This window comes from Trachymyrmex septentrionalis, unplaced genomic scaffold (genome assembly GCF_001594115.1).
Source record: "Trachymyrmex septentrionalis isolate Tsep2-gDNA-1 unplaced genomic scaffold, Tsep1.0 scaffold229, whole genome shotgun sequence".
In the NCBI taxonomy this organism is placed as follows: Eukaryota; Metazoa; Arthropoda; class Insecta; order Hymenoptera; family Formicidae; genus Trachymyrmex; species Trachymyrmex septentrionalis.
This window is the reverse complement of record NW_017305385.1, coordinates 36,212-54,589: the sequence shown is the minus strand read 5'-3', so window position 1 is coordinate 54,589 and position 18,378 is coordinate 36,212. Positions and strand designations below refer to the sequence as shown.

Sequence of the window (18,378 nt, the reverse complement as noted above, 5' to 3'; positions counted from 1 at the left end):
AATATAATAATTATAATAAATATAAATAAATATTTCTGGTAAGTATTTTTTACTTTAATTATAATGTCTTATTAAGTATTTTCGTATTATTTATGCAAAGTTTACAATAAATATTATATTTTATATAGTACTATTTACAATAATATTTATGATAATAATCTATGCAATCTAAGACAAAAATATTTACAAAATATTCACAATAAGTCTTACAAATATTTATAAATACTCTATAAATATTTACAAGAATTGTATGCTGTCTAGGTATGAACACTTATTGCACTTTGAAATCGCTGAATACAATTAATATATCAATCTGAAACATTTTCTTTTCATTAATTGCCAATTCTATTACATGTATTATAATATATCACAATCATCACACATTTTCTTTTCAACATTAATTTTTTTTAAGTAAATGTGGAAGTCCAAGTGTAAAGAGAAACTAAAAGATTTGGCTTCAGTGTTAGTGACACCTACTAATAGCCGCTTTCCTTCGTACGCGGTAGTCCACTTCGTTAACGAAGATAGCTTTTCTGAAATCCCGACCAACTGGAATTCGGAAAATAATAGTACTTTGGAGGAAGCAAACTTTTGCTGATGACCTTCGTTGAAAAATGTTAGTATGTTGATTGAAAATCGTGTACAACCAGAGGAGACATGAACAAAGTATGATGTTGAAATAGTAAAATATTGTTATAAGTATAAGACATAATATTTGATGATATTCTTACTAATAGGTTTCAATCAATTTCTACTATTATATATATTTACAGTTTCATTTGTAATCGCGCGAAAAGCAGCATTCGATGCCAACTATATATAACAACAGATGATGACACTTTAGGAAGAGGTTTGCGAAAATCAGTGGCACTTTAAAGATCCGATAATGACGAAAAAGAGGAACAAGAAGTGAATAAAGCTTTCAAAAAATTACTGGAAAAGAAATGTAATAAAGGTGTATTGCATGGTAAATGGATTTGTCAACATTTTATTAAAATAAAATCTACGTTTATATTTTCATGATTCCAAAATGTTTTTTTATTTTAAAGATGTAACAAAGTCATCAATGCCTAGTTGCACAGCAAATTTGGATTGTATTCCTATAGCAACATTGGATTTAATCGACATTTCAATAATAATAGCAAATAATGATGATACGAATAATAATATCCACATGAACAGTATGTATAGTAAAGAATATTATTAGTAACACCTCAGATCGATTGTGTCCGAACGTTTCGGCGCACAGTCACATCTGAGATAATTAAATATAAAAATTAAGAATATGTATTATATTCATAACATCTTACTTTGACCGATTATTGGCGTTCTTTATATTTATGTATAGTAAAGAAATTATTTATTAAAAGCAATAAGATATTTGGAGACACGGTAGTGTCTTGGCGCTAAGATATGGCGTGAGACACCGCCGTGCTTCTTTACGCGAGCTGACGAGTTGCGCAAGATCGAGATTATCGGATCTCAATAATCTATCCAAATCGAGTTTTAAGTACACTTAATCGATAGCTTACACTCCTCATTGTATTATACGTGCTTTTATTTTTTCTCTACGTAATAAGCGGAGATATTGCGACGCAAAGTCCGGATCTGTAACTTTTCAGATTCAGATACAATAGTTATTGTCATTGACATTGGGCGCGTTCAAATTGGCAAAGCGGCTAGTCTGCTCGCCGAGCAAATAAACATAATTGGTTGTTACTTATAGATCCAACCAATTATATTCAATCGCTCGGTAAGTTTGCACAGCCGCCATCTTGAATTCGCCCATTGTCGTCGACATGCGTTCCGCGCATTCCTTTGGCTTTGGTGTCCTTATGACATTTTTTTACGCAAGGAGCGCTAGTGATATACATGATCAGTAAGCGCTGAAATCTGTACTATGATAGTGTCTCGGTCTTACTTAATTCTAATGAGACATGTATCATTCATATAAAAGATTTGATGTCAACAACTGGTGCCAAGTTAAATTCCACAAAATTTTATGTATCATTTGTGTGAAAAATTTGATATTAACAATTAGCGCCAAGCTAAATCCCATATCAACCATATCAAATTAAGTAAAGAATACAAATACATTTTTCTTTTATTGTAACCGTATAATGTCAACCTGCATCTTACCTCTCGTTCGAGCCTCTTTTGCGTTCCGATTAGCTACATACATACCGACGAGCTATTCCGCGTAAAAGTTAGGTAATTGTTACAAACTATGTAACTGTTGTTTTTGTTTCCAGTTGACCGACTAGAAGACATTCATAGATTGCTAACGTCATTTGGAAGTTAAAAATATGTCTTGTTGAATTGGAACGACAGCAACAACATTTACCAATAAATGAAGATGGAAATGATTTCATTACAGAACTATTATCGTTAAAAATGATTAATGATATTAACTTCGACAAGATAATTCAAGAAAATACCATAGCATCACGATTTGTTTTTTCCTATATAATGATTTTGTCAGGTATAGATCTTATTTGAAATATAAATAATTTTATATACATGTATTATATAATAAAAAATAAATTTAGGCTCTCGAGGTAATAACATTAATTATTAAATACCAGGCAATTGAGAGCACTGACGCATGGTCATTTATGCGTAATAATAACATAATGTATTTTAAGACCTTACATGGAAATTATACAATGATCGAACGTTTTGTTGATTTTATTCTCATGACTCCATTCAAACTATCTTCAGCGATGTTAAAGCAATACATTTGGTTCAGTACAACAAGTACATTTGATCGTCGTATAATTTCTATATAAGGTCTTGAAGTACATAATGTCTTATTATTACATATGAATTACTGCGTGTTAGTGCTTTCAATTGTTCGGTATTTAATAATTATTGTTGTTTAAATTATATAATTTACTTTATAGATATATTACCGTAAATGTGGATGACTTGGGACAAGTGTAGGTGACATAGCATGTATTTTTGTTAAATTTAATCATAGAATTCATCCATGAGTCTTTAAAGAAAGTTTAAAACTTTAACTTAACTTAACTTCTTTCAAAGACTTATGGAGATTCCATGATTCAATTTAACAAAAATATATGTTGTCCCAAGTCACCTACACTTGTCTCAAGTCGCCCACATTTACGGTACTTTTCTGTTTTAAAATGCAATCTTAAACTTGTAATATCATAAATTAACTGTATAATTAATTTAGTAATATTCATGCTAATAATAAGATGCATCGTAAAAAGTAGCTTCGATCTGTATAAATCTTTAGCTGAATTGACTATGGAGGTATCGGAGACGATGTTTTCTTTGGATGTGACTTTCTTTTTACAAACATTCCGCTAGAATTGGCGTTAGACAAAAATCATAAAAAGATGAAACTATATTAAACGGGCCACAAAAATACCTAAGGCTGAGTTTGTTAATGCAATAAAATTTATAAATAACATCTATATATTTCATATTTAAAGAAGTCATCTACAAATAGATTCACAGTACGTCTATGGGCTCCCCTTTATCACCGATTATTTCCGATATCGGTCAATTATGATTTATAGGAGAGGGTTTTGAATTCTCTTAATTGTCACATCTCTGTCTACGAGTATTATAGATATATTGAAGACATATTTATGATTGCTCCTTGATATGGTATAAAAATACCGATGTCTACTAATTGTCAGAAGTAATTTTTTAATATAGTACTAAAAGTTCTTTACATATTCCGGTTCTTATTTGTGAGTTTTTGTGCCATAAGATACGTGAACTTGGAAATTCTGTATTTTTGCACGAAGCTTCTCAACGCTTCTTAAGACAATAGGAATTGAAACAGATTATTACATCAGAAAATTGAAACATTAAATTCAACTTTCTTGACTTCTATTCACGCTGTTAATTCATACCATAAGCGAGAAGAAATTATTTCAACATTTTTATTTGCGAACATTGCGTTTGTAATTTTATGTAACTTTTTCTTAATAATTCTTCATGTTTTAATTTAACATTATTGTAACATCTTCCGACTAGCGTTAATTAGTTTATAGTTTATAAGATTTTCATTTTTTGTCATCTTGTGTGTATTGATGATGGTCAAATCTTGACCGAAACGTCAACTTATTTATTTATAAATTTTAAATATATGACTTGCATTAACATCTATTGTTGTGGCTGTATGCTCTTTATTATTTATATTTTGTAATTGTTTAGTCACTTTCAAACATTTTACAAAGATAATAAAATTATTATAGATTAGTACCACAAAAAACATTCTCAGGCAGATATTTGTCTTTTTTCTCCAATCCTACTTGCCATAAAATTAGAACTATTTTCGGATTAATAGATAAGGCGATGTTGTTATCCAATCCATCTTTTTACAAAAAGAACCTAGAACTTGTTATTGAGATTTTATTGAACAATTATCCTCTAAAAATGATTTTTGATCATATCAATAAAAGAATTAAAAACTTAGCAGTCAACAGGTCTAATTTGACAATCGTGAATAATAATACAAATATTGAAAACGGAGATGAAACAATAAAGAATATGATTATATTTCCTTATATTAGATCGTTCACGAATAAGATTACCAATGTAATAGATAAATAAAAAACGATAATAAGATACCGATGTCTCAACAAATTAAACAAATTTATAAAGACACATAAAGATAAAAACAATATTTAGACAATAACAACGTAATCTATACAATTAACTGTAATGATTGCGATGTCTCTTATGTCGGAGACAAACGAAGAGATAGCTCCGAACTAGAGTCAAGGAGCATCGAAATAATGTAAGAAAGAATTAGATGAATCCAAGCACTCAGTGATCACAAAACACATTACTGGCTCCAATCATAGCTTTGACTGGAAAAATATTGAAATTTTAGATTATGAGACAAATTTCCGAAAAAGAAATATATTTCTGAAATGATTTACAAAAAAATGGTATAAATTTAATGAAAGATACTGAGTTGTTGGATAAATCTTATTTTAACATACTTGACGACATACGACAGCATATTTTTTAATATTTTAGAACATACTTGTTTATTTTGTGACACATCGATATATACTCTATGACCTACAATAGCAGTCCATTCCAAATCGTCTGATAATCAACAGTATTTTATTATACATGCGGACACAATTTAAAATTGATTCAATTGACTATTCTATATACATTAACGTAAGTGAAAAACAAATTCTTATCAATATTGAATTAAATATATTAATTTTTAATTGACTTCTAATTGTACAGAATATAATAGGATAGTCGTTGAAGAAATTCTCGTTCGGAATGACGCTTTATGTGAAATTGTTGACTGAGCTAATTCTCGATAATAAGCGAAGAATTAGTTAAACATAATTTTATAATTAAGGACTTTCAAACTTCTGACTTGATACTTACTTCGATCTATTGTATCTTAACGTAGGATTAATTAAATAAAATTAACCAGAGCGATGATTTGTATAATGTATCATTTGTTAGTTCATTGACATTGGATGGGGTTAATACGTTTTCTTTATTATTACTGATAAAGACTTTGTAAATCGAAACGTTTGAAATTTATAGCAAATGTAATAAAAAATGAATTTGTATTACAAAGGTTAAATGAAAAGGAGCATACAGCCACACTTTAAATACCTAGCGCTTTCCCGGTCCTAGTGTTAAGATGTTGAACTACTATCCAATATACATTCAATTAAATTGAATTAATATTTCAGAATTAATTGAGAGCCGATAAATCATCGGATTCACACAATCATTCTGATAATCCCCCCAAATCCACCCAAATCTTAAAAAACTGTAATAAACTTATTGCGAAAAATATTGCCTCGGCCGGAGAATTCTCGCACGGAATGCAAGAGATCCGGGTTCGACTCCCGGCCGAGGCAATATTTTTCGCAATAAGTTTATTACAGTTTTTTAAGATTTGGGTGGATTTGGGGGGATTATCAGAATGATTGTGTGAATCCGATGATTTATCGGCTCTCAATTAATTCTGAAATATTAATTCAATTTAATTGAATGTATATTGGATAGTAGTTCAACATCTTAACACTAGGACCGGGAAGGCGCTAGGTATTTAAAGTGTGGCTGTATGCTCCTTTTCATTTAACCTTTGTAATAATTAAAGCCACTTTCTAATATTTAGAATTTGTATTAGTTAACTATATTTGTGTGTGCTATTTTTTAAAAAAAGCTTTGATTTTTTAATTTATTCTTTTGTAATGTTTTTACACTTTACTTTTGTAATGCTTATTGGCATCAGTATTATTAAGTTACGAATTTAATTTGCGATATTACTTCCAATTTCATTTAATATTTTAATCTATTGTGTATTTTTGTTTTACAAATAAGTGTCATAATTCATTACCTATAGTATAAACTCCCATATTTTGCTTTTCTTCATTTCTATGCTTTGCGCGCGCGTATCCCAATTCACTTCTTATATTTTTTCCTATATACTTATTATTTTTATATAGAGTTTGTTTCTCTTTTTGTTATAGAAACAGATTATTTTAAAAATAAGTGGCACAACACCAAAAGATAGTGTTCATCGGGCTTTTAAGCGAACCTTAACCAATGAATGTATAGTGCAATGTTCTTGGAAAGGTTTAAGGGACAATTTCAAAATTTGTGATTTAAAATTGACGAAAGAAATAAAAGGTTATATACCTTTCAATGTTTTTTATGTATATACTCGTAGAGTCAGTTACAATATTATTTCTTTCATTTACCGTATTTACTCAAATATAAATTGCAAGTTGTTTTATGTGTTTCTACGCTACGTATGATCTATATATTAAAAGTAGTTAGCGTGAAAAAAATATTTATATATTATAACAAAAATCAGGGATGGCAGGTATAGCCATTATTTTTTATAATAACAATTTGATAATGATAGCAATTTTTCATGACTGTAACTAAACGCTCTAAGGTTGTGCTAAAGTTGAAAAAGTCACTTTGAAAAGTAAATTATCATCATTATACGTTACTTACTGAAAAAAGTAATAAGTAACATGTAAAGCATAACGTTACTGATTATTACAAGTAACGAGTAAAAAGTAACATTTTATTTTTTTAAATTATGGATTATGTTTTCAGTAACAAATGACTTTTCTAGCCTATTACAGGTAATGATTGACTTTTTCAACTCTAGTGTTACCATTACCATTATAAAAAATTCTCAACGTCATTACTAAATTATTTATTATAACACGATATTCAGACAGAATAGAATATTTATGATAAATGTTCATTACGAGGGCAAGTCAATAATTTCTTAGAAAATCTGTCAGAGAAAATCTGTCATTCGCAGTGTCATGTCACATTATTTTGACAAGTAGCATCTTTTAGCTGATTACTATCAAATTTTGAGCGGAATTTATCGCATGGTTTCATTTCTGTAGACCATTAAAGTGAACAACCTTTGTATTTTTTGCAAAATGGAAAAAAGAGAATTTCGTGCAGTGATGAAACATCTACATATGAAAGGTTTAACGCCGAAAGAAATCAAAGCTAAGTTGAATAATGTTCATAGCACATTTGCACCAGCGTTTGCGACTGTATACAATTGAGTGAATGAATTTAAACGTGATCATACATCCACATGTGATGCACCTCGTTCGGGAAGTCCAATTGAGGCTGATACGCCAGAAATCATCGATAAAGTTCACGATATTGTTTTGACTGATCGACGAGTGAAAGTGCGCGAGCTTGTTGAGGCCACAGGCATATCACATGGCACAATGATTTCAGTTTTGCACGAACAATTGGGTATGAAAAAGCTATTGGTAAGATGGTTGCCGCGTTTGCTCACATAAACGCGACTGTGGACGAAACATGGATCCATTATTTCACACCCAAGATGAAGGAACAGTTAAAACAATGGGCTTCACCAGGTGAACCAACTCCGAAGAAGGCGAAGACCGTGAAGTCGGCCGAAAAGGTGATGGCCACAGTTTTTTGAGATGCACGCGGTATAATTCATATCGATTACCTTCCGTCGGAGCAAACGATCAATGGTGATTATTATGCAGCCTTATCGGATTGTTTCAATAACATTAAAAAAAAAAACATTTCCATTTGGTGAAGAAAGAAGTGCTCTTCCATCAAGATAATACACGGGTTCACACGTGCCCGACACCGATGGCCAAATTCAACGAATTCCGCTACGAATTGCTTTTCCATCCAGCATATTCGCCAGAAATAGCTCCCTGCGATTTTTTCCTGTTTCAAAACCTGAAGAAATGGTTCAGAAGAAAGAGATTCACCACCAGAAAGCAGCTTATCGCCGAAATAGAGGTTTATTTTGAAGAGTTGGACAAATTATATTATTCGGACGGCTTGAAAAAGTTGAAGAAACGTTGAATCAAGTGTATCGAGCTGAAAAGAGGCTATGTTGAGAAATAAAAATGAATTGATAAAAAAAATGTGTTACTATTGTTACGTCCACACTCCGGAAAAATGGATTTAAAGAGAGAAGGGAGTAGAAAGGATGGAGTGTGGAAGGACGGTCAGACTCTTGTCTCGCAAGTATTTGCCCGGAAACAAACACTGCGAGTCGAACGCCCTTTTTATTGCTCGCTTCGGAATATGAGTCAACGTCTTGTAAAGACGCTATGACACCTGTTTCCTACGAGCGGTGCGATCGTCGGTCCGAATTTCGAGTCAGGGAAATCCCTTTAACTCGGTAATGGACCACGTGCGAGCTTGTTAGGGCAAGGTTTTAATGAATACGAGGTTTAATGGAGGGTTTCATAAGTGAACGAGAACGAGAAGAATAATTACTAACATTATTTATTGTTACTTGTCAAGAGATACGAATAACAGGCGGTTACATAACAATAGGCGCATTTACTATACTTAATCTATACATTTTAATCTATTATACCGCATAATCATAAGTACCGCAACAGTCTATTCAGTATGCGGATTATGTACATCGAGAGGTCGAGAGAGTCGGATGGGATTTGATCAGTCTATTTCGTGGACGGAAACGGAGGAGGGAGGGAAAAGATTATTAAAGAATCCCACTGGAACTAGAAATGCATTGGGGGAATTCGGGAGGAATACTGGAACAGTGAATGTTGAGGTTTGACCGGTGATGGCAGTTCGAATTTCTGCAGGATCAAAGTAATGAGGGCCGATTGTATAGGCCCCCCGAGGGATGGATGCGGTAGTAGTCCGCGGGAATTGGGTGATGAGTGACTCAAAAGTGTCACTCCGGAAGTAGGATCTAGGTGGGGGTGGAGGAATTTCCTCTAAGAACTCCACGCTGTCCGCTGTCGGAGACGGACTTCTTCTGAGGGAAATTAAGATCGATGAATCGGACGATTGTGTAGGAGTATTAGGAAAGATTCTCTCCGTCAGTGCGTCCGAGAACGCGGGTAACGGAGATCGAGGGGGAGGCGAAGGAGGTTGATGGGGAGGTGTTTGAGGGGGAGGAGGTATAACCTCAAGCTGATTAGCCGGCGGAGTCGGTGGTGACGAGGATGGTGGTGATGGTGAGTAATCCTCGGCCGGACGACCCTGCTTTAGTGAACCCCCGAAGTATCTCTTGAACTCCTCGTCCAAGAGACTGCGTGCCTCCCGGTAGGCCCGATTTCGAAGCCACCCCTTGTAAGGACGGTTCAAGCGCGGCACTATAATTTAGTATAAATTATAGCGGATGATTCTCTTATACACACTTATATATATATATATATATATATATATATATATATATATATAGTATATGTGTGTGTGTGTGTGTGTGTGCGTGCGTGCGTGCGTGCGTGCGTGTGTGTGTGTGTGCGCGCGCGCGCGAGTGTGTGGGTGTGTGTGTGAATGGGACTTACTGTTGTTCCGCAGTTGTGGCTGGATCTAACGACCGAAATTGTTGGTCCCAGCACTCTACGGAGGGTTGCCGATGTGGAGGCTCTGGTCGAGTCGCACAGTACGATTTCCACAACTCACTTTTGTTGACAGACCGGTAAAATCGGTAACATATGTCTATTGATGGTGCCCACGGACCGGCAGAATAATGTTGATCAGAAGGTGTTAAAATGGCACCTGTTTCTCGTGGAGGATCTCTTTTATATTAGCGAGTTAGTGGTGCAGAGGCACACGTGTGCTATTGGGCTAATTTAAGATTAGGATTAGGGATATCAGTTGTGAAATAGAATACAGGCTATGTGTCTAAGACAACTTTCGTCATCGACCATTTGCCGGATGTCCAATAGATTCGAGCCACATGTGTCATTTATTGCGGACAACTGCTGTTTTATAATTCTAATCTATTTATTCTTCCCGTTCCTCGGGATAAGGTTCGCCTATTTGGCATCCAATATTTAATCCAATGATTCTGTCCCGAATGGATTATTGGTTTGAAATGTTATTTGGCTCGTCGCTATTGTAACAGATGGTCTATCGGTATTACTGGTTAATAATTTTTATGGTGATGACGAAAGTTTTTAGTTGAAGAAAAGAACTGTGGAGTCCGGACGTAACACTATGTTTTTCTTAAAATTTATTGATTTGCCCTCGTACTTAATCGTATTATTTATTTTTTGAAATATTACATAAATATTTTATACAAAGTTTTATCTGAAATATTAAAATATTTCAGACTAAAATATTTTGTATAATATTTATGACAAATATAATTGATATTCTAGTAAAGTAGTAAATATTTTTTTATTTATAATATCTTATATTAAGTACTTTTAAAGCATTTACTACAAAATTTATAAGAAATGTTTCATAATCTTTATAATAAATATTTGTGATCTGTGCAATCTAAGACTACAAAAATATTTACAAAATATTCAAAATAAATCTTACAAATATTTTATCTTATAAATATTATAAATATTGTATGTTGTTTAAATAAGCAAAATAATGACATTATTAGTTACGCAGTACCATTTCTATAGAAAATGAAATTGTAATGAAAAAAATATATATTTTACTCTCTTAAGGCTCTTGAATCGCTGTGGCAACATTGGATCGTAACGTCATAAATGAGAAATGTTATAGTTTCTTACATACTATTTATAAATAAAGAAAGTATTAGATCGCTTCAAAACATTTGTACAAATGGACCAAAGCTATTCTTATTCTCCCTGACCTTCTCTGACAGTCAGTAAAAGGCACATAAAGTGCGTTTATCAGCGTTTGAATGTACAAATGGTAAACGCACTGTTTCAAAGATATATTACTATTTTTTTTTATTCAAATTCTTTTTATCTACAAAGGACTTGTAAGAAACTTCAACGTATAATTTCTCGCGTATCCACTGTTGTCGCAGCAATTAGACTCAGAAGTTTTAAATTAAAAATAAAAAATATGATTGAAAACGAGATCGTTTATATTAAAACTTGAAATACGAAGCGCCTTACCGGTCCGAGTGTTAAGATATTGAATTACTACTATATAATATACATTCATTTGTTTCAAATTGAATTAATTTTCAGAAATAAATTACGAGCCGATGAAATTATCGGATTCTCACAATCAATCTGAAACAAATAATCTCCCCAAAATTTCCCAAATCTTGAAAAACTGTAATAAACTTATTGCGAAAAATATTGCCTCGGCTGGGAATCGAACTCGGATCTCTTGCATTCCGTGCGAGCGTTCTAAGTCTTTAGACTACCGAGACCTTAGCAACATTCTTCGCAATAACCGATATGTATAGAGAGTTACGCATGCAACTGCTATATAATATACATTCATTACCGATAATTTAAGTTTTAAAAATAAAAAATTATATACGGTATATATTTATATTGTATATATTTCATATTTTGTTTCTTTTTTATAGAAACAATATGCAAAGTGCATAACACCTTCAGGGAGGCAGAATTCGATGCTATAGCTTCGGAGTGGCTTCGGTTTGCCAAACAACGAGCTGGACACCAGACACAAAAAAAAACAGCAATGCCAGCAGTATCAGCGGCACCTCAATAGCACAAATAGCACAAATAACAGAAAAAAAAACAATTGAATAACCGCAAATGATAATTTTACTCTCTTACAGCATTTTTTTTGTTTAATTTACTAAAATGTTTATTTCTCTACAAACGTTTGTTTTTGTGAAAGACAAAATTTATTTTTAATTTAGACCATAGATCATAGAAATGTGATAATATAGATAACCGTAACTGATGATAGTCTTTTTTATTTAATTTAATGAAGTATATTATATATTTATACTTTTATAAACGTTCTATTTTAAAGAAAGTGAAAAGTTATTTTTAATTTGTATACTGAAATGTGATACTATAATATAGCAATAAAAAGTCCAAATATAATATTCTTATAAAATATATATAATACAATGTAATAATATATTAGTTATTTTTACAATAAATGTACTGTGTCTTTTTAAAAAATACATATGTATAAGATACAAAAAATGATAATAAATTTTATTATTAAACTTTCTCATGTAAAAACCTATTAAATGCCGAAAATACATACTATTTAAAATTAAAAAAAAATCATAATAGCTTTTTAAAATTCCAAATAATATATTTTCAACTTAAATAACCTGTTATATTCGGATTTATAAATGTTACATTAATGGTATACAATGCGTTTGCTGGGCATATTCTATAACAAGGTATTGTTTTATAAATAAGTATATATCTTGGACATTATATATGCTAGTATATATTATAATATGTGAGATAGTTACACATAACATCGTATAAGAAGTATGAAAAGTTCCGTGACGGCAAAATATCTCAAAAACTATAAAAACTAAAAAAAAATTTTAGATAAAGCATGTAAAATTTGATAAGATCATTGGCTTCAACAGTTTGACTTAGAATGGTGTCATCAAAATCAGGACATAATCTGGGATTTTTTTAAGTGCCACCCTTCACTTTTTCTTTCACATTTTTATACAATAGTTATCATTGAGATCTTTCCAAAGCACTATATTTTCATACATTTTGAGTCAGCCGTTCCGAGATAATTGAATATTTTAGAGTAAGATATCGGCAACTACAGGCGCATTAAAAATGAAATCTATTCATTTTTCATATTTATATGTTATATATTTTGTTTAGCAGGTCATAAACTACAACATATGAGAAAACCATTTTACTTCACTGGGAGTCAATTTCTGATAGAATTTGTACTGGATTCTTTATTAAGAATGGAAGAAAAAAATCTACGTAGTCAATACTTTTTCATTTATACGTGTATTGAACATCATTTAGCATTAAATTAATTAGTTATAAGCACCATCTTATTATATTGCATTCTTTTTTGTTCGTTTCTTGTTCTATTTGTCTTCACTTTTCAATTGACATTGATACAACCTTTTAGAAAAACTCTCAAGATCAAATAAAGTACGTCAACTTTCATTTCTTTCAAAACAAAGCAGCCTTTGTTTGAAAAATTTTTAGGGAAGGTCATTATTTCCAAAGTATTTAATTCCACCTTTAAAATTGAGACACTATACTCGTAAATAAGAACCACATTTATGTGCATACATACCTAGGAAACATTTCCTCAACGCATGTGTTCAAAATAGCAACTTCTTCTTGAAGCTTTTCTTCTAATTCGAACTTCATTTGTTCATATAATGCGGAGCTGCGATCTATGATCGGCTTGATACGTCTTAACCATTGAATTGTTGTATTGTTCAATTCAATATGATGTTTTCCCAGTGTAGTCATTCCAATTAATGAACTCATCATACGAACCGAAAGAATTATTTTTTCCTGTAAATCCATCATTATTGTGGATGTCGCTGTCAACATATATCGTCCTGCAATTAAAAATGTGATCATTATTAATCAATCCTTTTAACATTAAAAAGAGCAATGTTACATATAATATATAAGAATAATAACAAGAGAATTTAATTTTTTTAAGAACGTTGTAAAAATCAATAACTGATTTACTATTTATATTTATTAGTACTTGAAAAATCTGAAAATGTCATGAAAAAATACTATTTATTTTTATTGAGAATACAGAATATTGCACAATTAATATAAAGAAAGAGTTAGAACTAGTAAAAATTTTAAAATAAGTATTGAAGATAAAACGGCAATTATGAGTCAAGGTTGTTGAAGCACAAAATTTAATGTCCTGATGACACAGCTCTATTCATAAAACATCTATTCATTAAAACTTTTCAATTAATTTTTGAATCATCATCAGATAATATAATAATCTAGAATATTAAATATTTAGTCATTTATGATTAAGTGATAAGCAATTTCTTAACAAAAAAGATGTTGCAATGGTGTGACGATTATATTGCTACGACTCCGAAGAGCCGAATGTATATGCACAGACACAGCACACAAGTACACTACTTACAAAAATTAAAGGAACACTTAATTTTTTATAAGAAAATAAACAAAATTTGGACAGTTGTACCTTACCTACTGCCCTAACCTACTCGTCAAAAATAAACAAAATTTAAATTAAAAAAAAATTTTAAAGCTTGAAATCTGTATTTTTGGAATCTCTATTTATTATTTTTCACCATGTTTTCTTATTTTATGTGAGTTTAGTAATTTTTGCACCTATAAAACTACGAGCTCAACTAAATAAAAAATCTAAATAAAAGAGAGCATACAGTCACAATACAAAACGTCTTAAGCGAAAGTCATATATATTAAATTATAATATAATAATGTAAACTTTTCGGTCAAGATTTAACCATTATCAGTACATACCAAAATAAAGATCTTAAAAATAAAAACATAAAATTAAACAATCAACTCTAGTCAGAAAAGATTGTAAAAACAATTTTCAATTCGCTTATGGTATGAGATAACAAAGTAATTTGACAGAACTTGAAGTCGAACATGACTTAATCGCTAATGAATTATTTTCTATTACACGTAGGATTCCTTATTACAAGAAGTAAAGTGCGATTCCATGTGGCAAATATGGAATTTCCAGATTCTAATTAAATAAAAAAAAAAATTTTTTCAAAACTATTACTTTACAATATATTCTTATTCGTAAGAATTAATTTAGTTACATAGTAAAAATCGCTTACCACTATTTTTCGACACAAACTCTTGCAAGTGCAATTCGGAGTTATAATAGTATAAAGTAAACAAAGAATTGGAACTTTTTTAAAGAACTATTACTGACAAAAATGTGAAGGCACATAACTGGCAAACAGTTTTTATAATTGAAAGAAAAGGAGAGGGAAGAAAAGTGGAGAGGGATATTCTATTGATGAGTAGCGTGACTTTTTCCAACAATTAGTAGGTAGATTTCTGGAAAGTTCTGTGTCACTCTGTTTATTTAAACCCATTTCTTGTCTTTTGATGTATATCATTTCGGAGACCACCCTTTCATAACAAGATTGTTTGCAGCTTTATGTTGCTACATATTTTCGAAATTATTTTTAAATAACAACAACTTTAATCTGTTATTAATAGTTGCGAATAAAAATTCCAATGGGTATCCATTTCTTAGCAGAATATTAATTAAGGAAGTAATATTATTTTCATGAAATTTAGGATGAGAAAGGAATAAGATTCTGTCTAACTGCTCGATTACAACACTTTTTTTGTGCATTAAAGGATGATTTGATAAGAAATTCAAGTATCTATCCGAATTAGTAGATTTCTTATAATTGTCAAAAATAATCACTCCATCCTCTATTAACAATCTTACATCGAGAAAATTTATTTTTCTGTTATCGTCATATTCGGCAGTAAATTTAATTCTTTCATGGTAATAATTAAAGGAGCGCAAGATTGTATTAATATGATCTTTTGGAGCTGCCATAATAGTGTCATCAACATAGCGATAATAGAATGGAATATGTGTGGTTAGTGTCTTAAATATGTTAAGTTCCAAGTTTTGTACAATATTACAACATCAGCTAGAATCGGAGAGAGTGAAGATCCTATAGGAAGCCTGAAAATTTGTTTGAATATTTTATCATTGAATTAAAAAAATGTAGGGTTTAGAATAATTGAATGAGATTGCTATTCAAAATTCGTGGATAGAAATTGTCGTATTGTTGCAAATCAGATCCTATTTTTTCAAGATATTTTTCAAAGCTAAATCGTTTGGAATATTCACATACGTGGAAATAATATTAAATGATACAATTTGATAGTCTTTTTCTAGTCGCATACCATTTATTTTTTTATCCAAATCAAAACTATTTTTAATATAATCAAATTCTTTATTAATGCTTTTATCGATGATGTCTTTTAAAAAAGTAGACAAATTAAAGAAGGGACTATTAATGCAATTGACAATCATTCTCAAAGGATCACTTTCTTTATGAACTTTAGAGAGCCCGTAAGATCTCGGCAAATCTCCATCTGATATATACAATTTTTTATACGTGGATTGATCAATATAACATTTAGTTCTCCAACGTGTCAAAAGTATACGTATTTCCGTTGTCAATTTATTAGTAAAATCTTTTGTAACAGTTACGTAAGTTCAAATTTTAAATTATTAGAAAGTGGGTAAAAGTTTAACAAAGATTAAAAATAAAAAGCATACAGCCATAGCTCAGAGTTTTTATTCTATTTTTTATGGTCTTAAATACAAATTGTAGAGGATACCCGTTGCGGAGGAGGGTGTTGATTAAGGATTCGATGTTAGTGTGATGGGATAGGAACATAATTTTGTCAAATAATGTAATCACCACTCCCCTTTTATGTATGATAGGGTGATTAGAGAAAAAATTTAGGTATCTTCCCGAATAAAAATGCGTACATGCGAATGTTACAATCATCCTTCGAATTATATATTTGATTGACCTAAATGTAATTTTTAGTTACGTATATTGAGTCGGACTAATTTGTAAAAATAGGAAATATTAAAATTATACTATCTGTCAATTTGTTATTTGTAAAAATATGTTCTTTGTTTAAACTTAACGGATTTATGTACTGAAGAAGGTCAAATCTTGACCGAAATATCTACATGTTAAAATAATATTATAATATTGAACGTATTGACATCTTAGTTACGTAAGTATTATTATCGGCTAAAATTTCGTATATTTTATCATTGTCATCCTTTAAATTTAAAATTACAATAGTATTGCCCTTATCCCCTAGTAATTAACACATCAGGATGATCAGCAACGAATTTATTCAGTTCGTTGAGCCCTTTTTTTATCAAAATGTTATTAAAACTATTCGGAAATCTAAAATGTATATTTTTAAGAATAGATATAGCATCTTTCTTAATTAAATTCGTGTTTCTTCGTCTAATTTAAATAAATTGTTTTCAATATGTTTGATATAGTCTATTGTTATTTTTTTCTTTATTTATAACATTATTCGGTAAATTAAAACGTTGACCTAGTTGTAATATGAATTTAGAGTTTTCAGGAATATTAATATTGCTATAGTTCAACCAGTTATTGTTTATGTTATTTAATCAGAAACAAATTTTTCCGGACTCACATTTATGTGATGTGTAACAATAGAATTATTCGCACTAACGTTCTGTGTTAAAATTTTATTAATTTTAACTGGAATAAATTTATTATGATAATTACTAATAAATGGTTTTGTAAAGACGATGTTATAATTAATATTTCTAATATTCTCATTTTGAGTACATAATTTAGCCGATATTAAATTATCTATTTTCTTATTCATGTTATAATTTTCTTTATCTCAATTTTTGTTGAAATTAATTTCTTGACAACGGAAAAATGCACAATTAATACTAAAAGGAAGAGAAACATTAATAAATCTATAATTAGTAAAAAGTTCGTATTGTAATTGTGATATTTGTCTATATGCATCATTCAGTTCTATACGTAATAATTTTTGGATAAAATATTATAATATTTTATCCGATTTATTCTTTGTATAAAAGAACTATGATGTATAGTGATTTTATGTTGCAAGATTTTTTCAAATGTACAGGAATAAGTTTTTCATTTAAACATATTTTTAAAAATTGAATCTACTCTTAATTTTGCGTTTGATTTCATAAGTCTTATGTACGAGGTCTGGCTATTAAATAACGAGACTGCTTATGAAAAAGAGTTTTATTTTAAAAATTATTCTACAATTGAATGCTCCCCTTCAATGTACTCCCCTCCCCTCGCCACACACCGTTTCATTCGTTTTTTCCATTGGTCAAAGCAATGCTGGAAGTCTTCTTTTGTAAGAGCATTTAGGAGCTCCGCCGATTTTTGCTTCATCTTTTCCATCGACTCGAACCGGATTCCTTTTAAGGCAGACTTGATCTTCGGAAACAGGAAAAAGTCACAGGTTGCTAAATCAGGCGAGTACGGCGCGTGTTCGAGCACTGGAGTGCCTCTAGCGGCTAAATAACGCTTCACAGACAGCGCGTTATGGGCAGGTGCGTTGTCCTGGTGTAAGATCCACGACTTGTTTTTCCACAACTCCGGCCGTTTCTTACGAACTC

At 30.8% G+C, this 18,378-nt stretch overlaps 1 protein-coding gene across 1 annotated transcript in view; it reads right to left on the bottom strand.

Moving 5' to 3' along the window:
- The window catches only part of LOC108748523 (dynein heavy chain 12, axonemal-like), a 188,060-nt gene that overhangs the window by 133,580 nt on the left and 36,102 nt on the right, over window positions 1-18,378 (bottom strand). Inside the window, exon 3 of the mRNA XM_018486749.1 lies at window positions 13,483-13,756. Within this exon, the coding sequence (XP_018342251.1) occupies window positions 13,483-13,756 (274 nt within the window). The remainder of the gene's footprint in view (window positions 1-13,482; window positions 13,757-18,378) is intronic.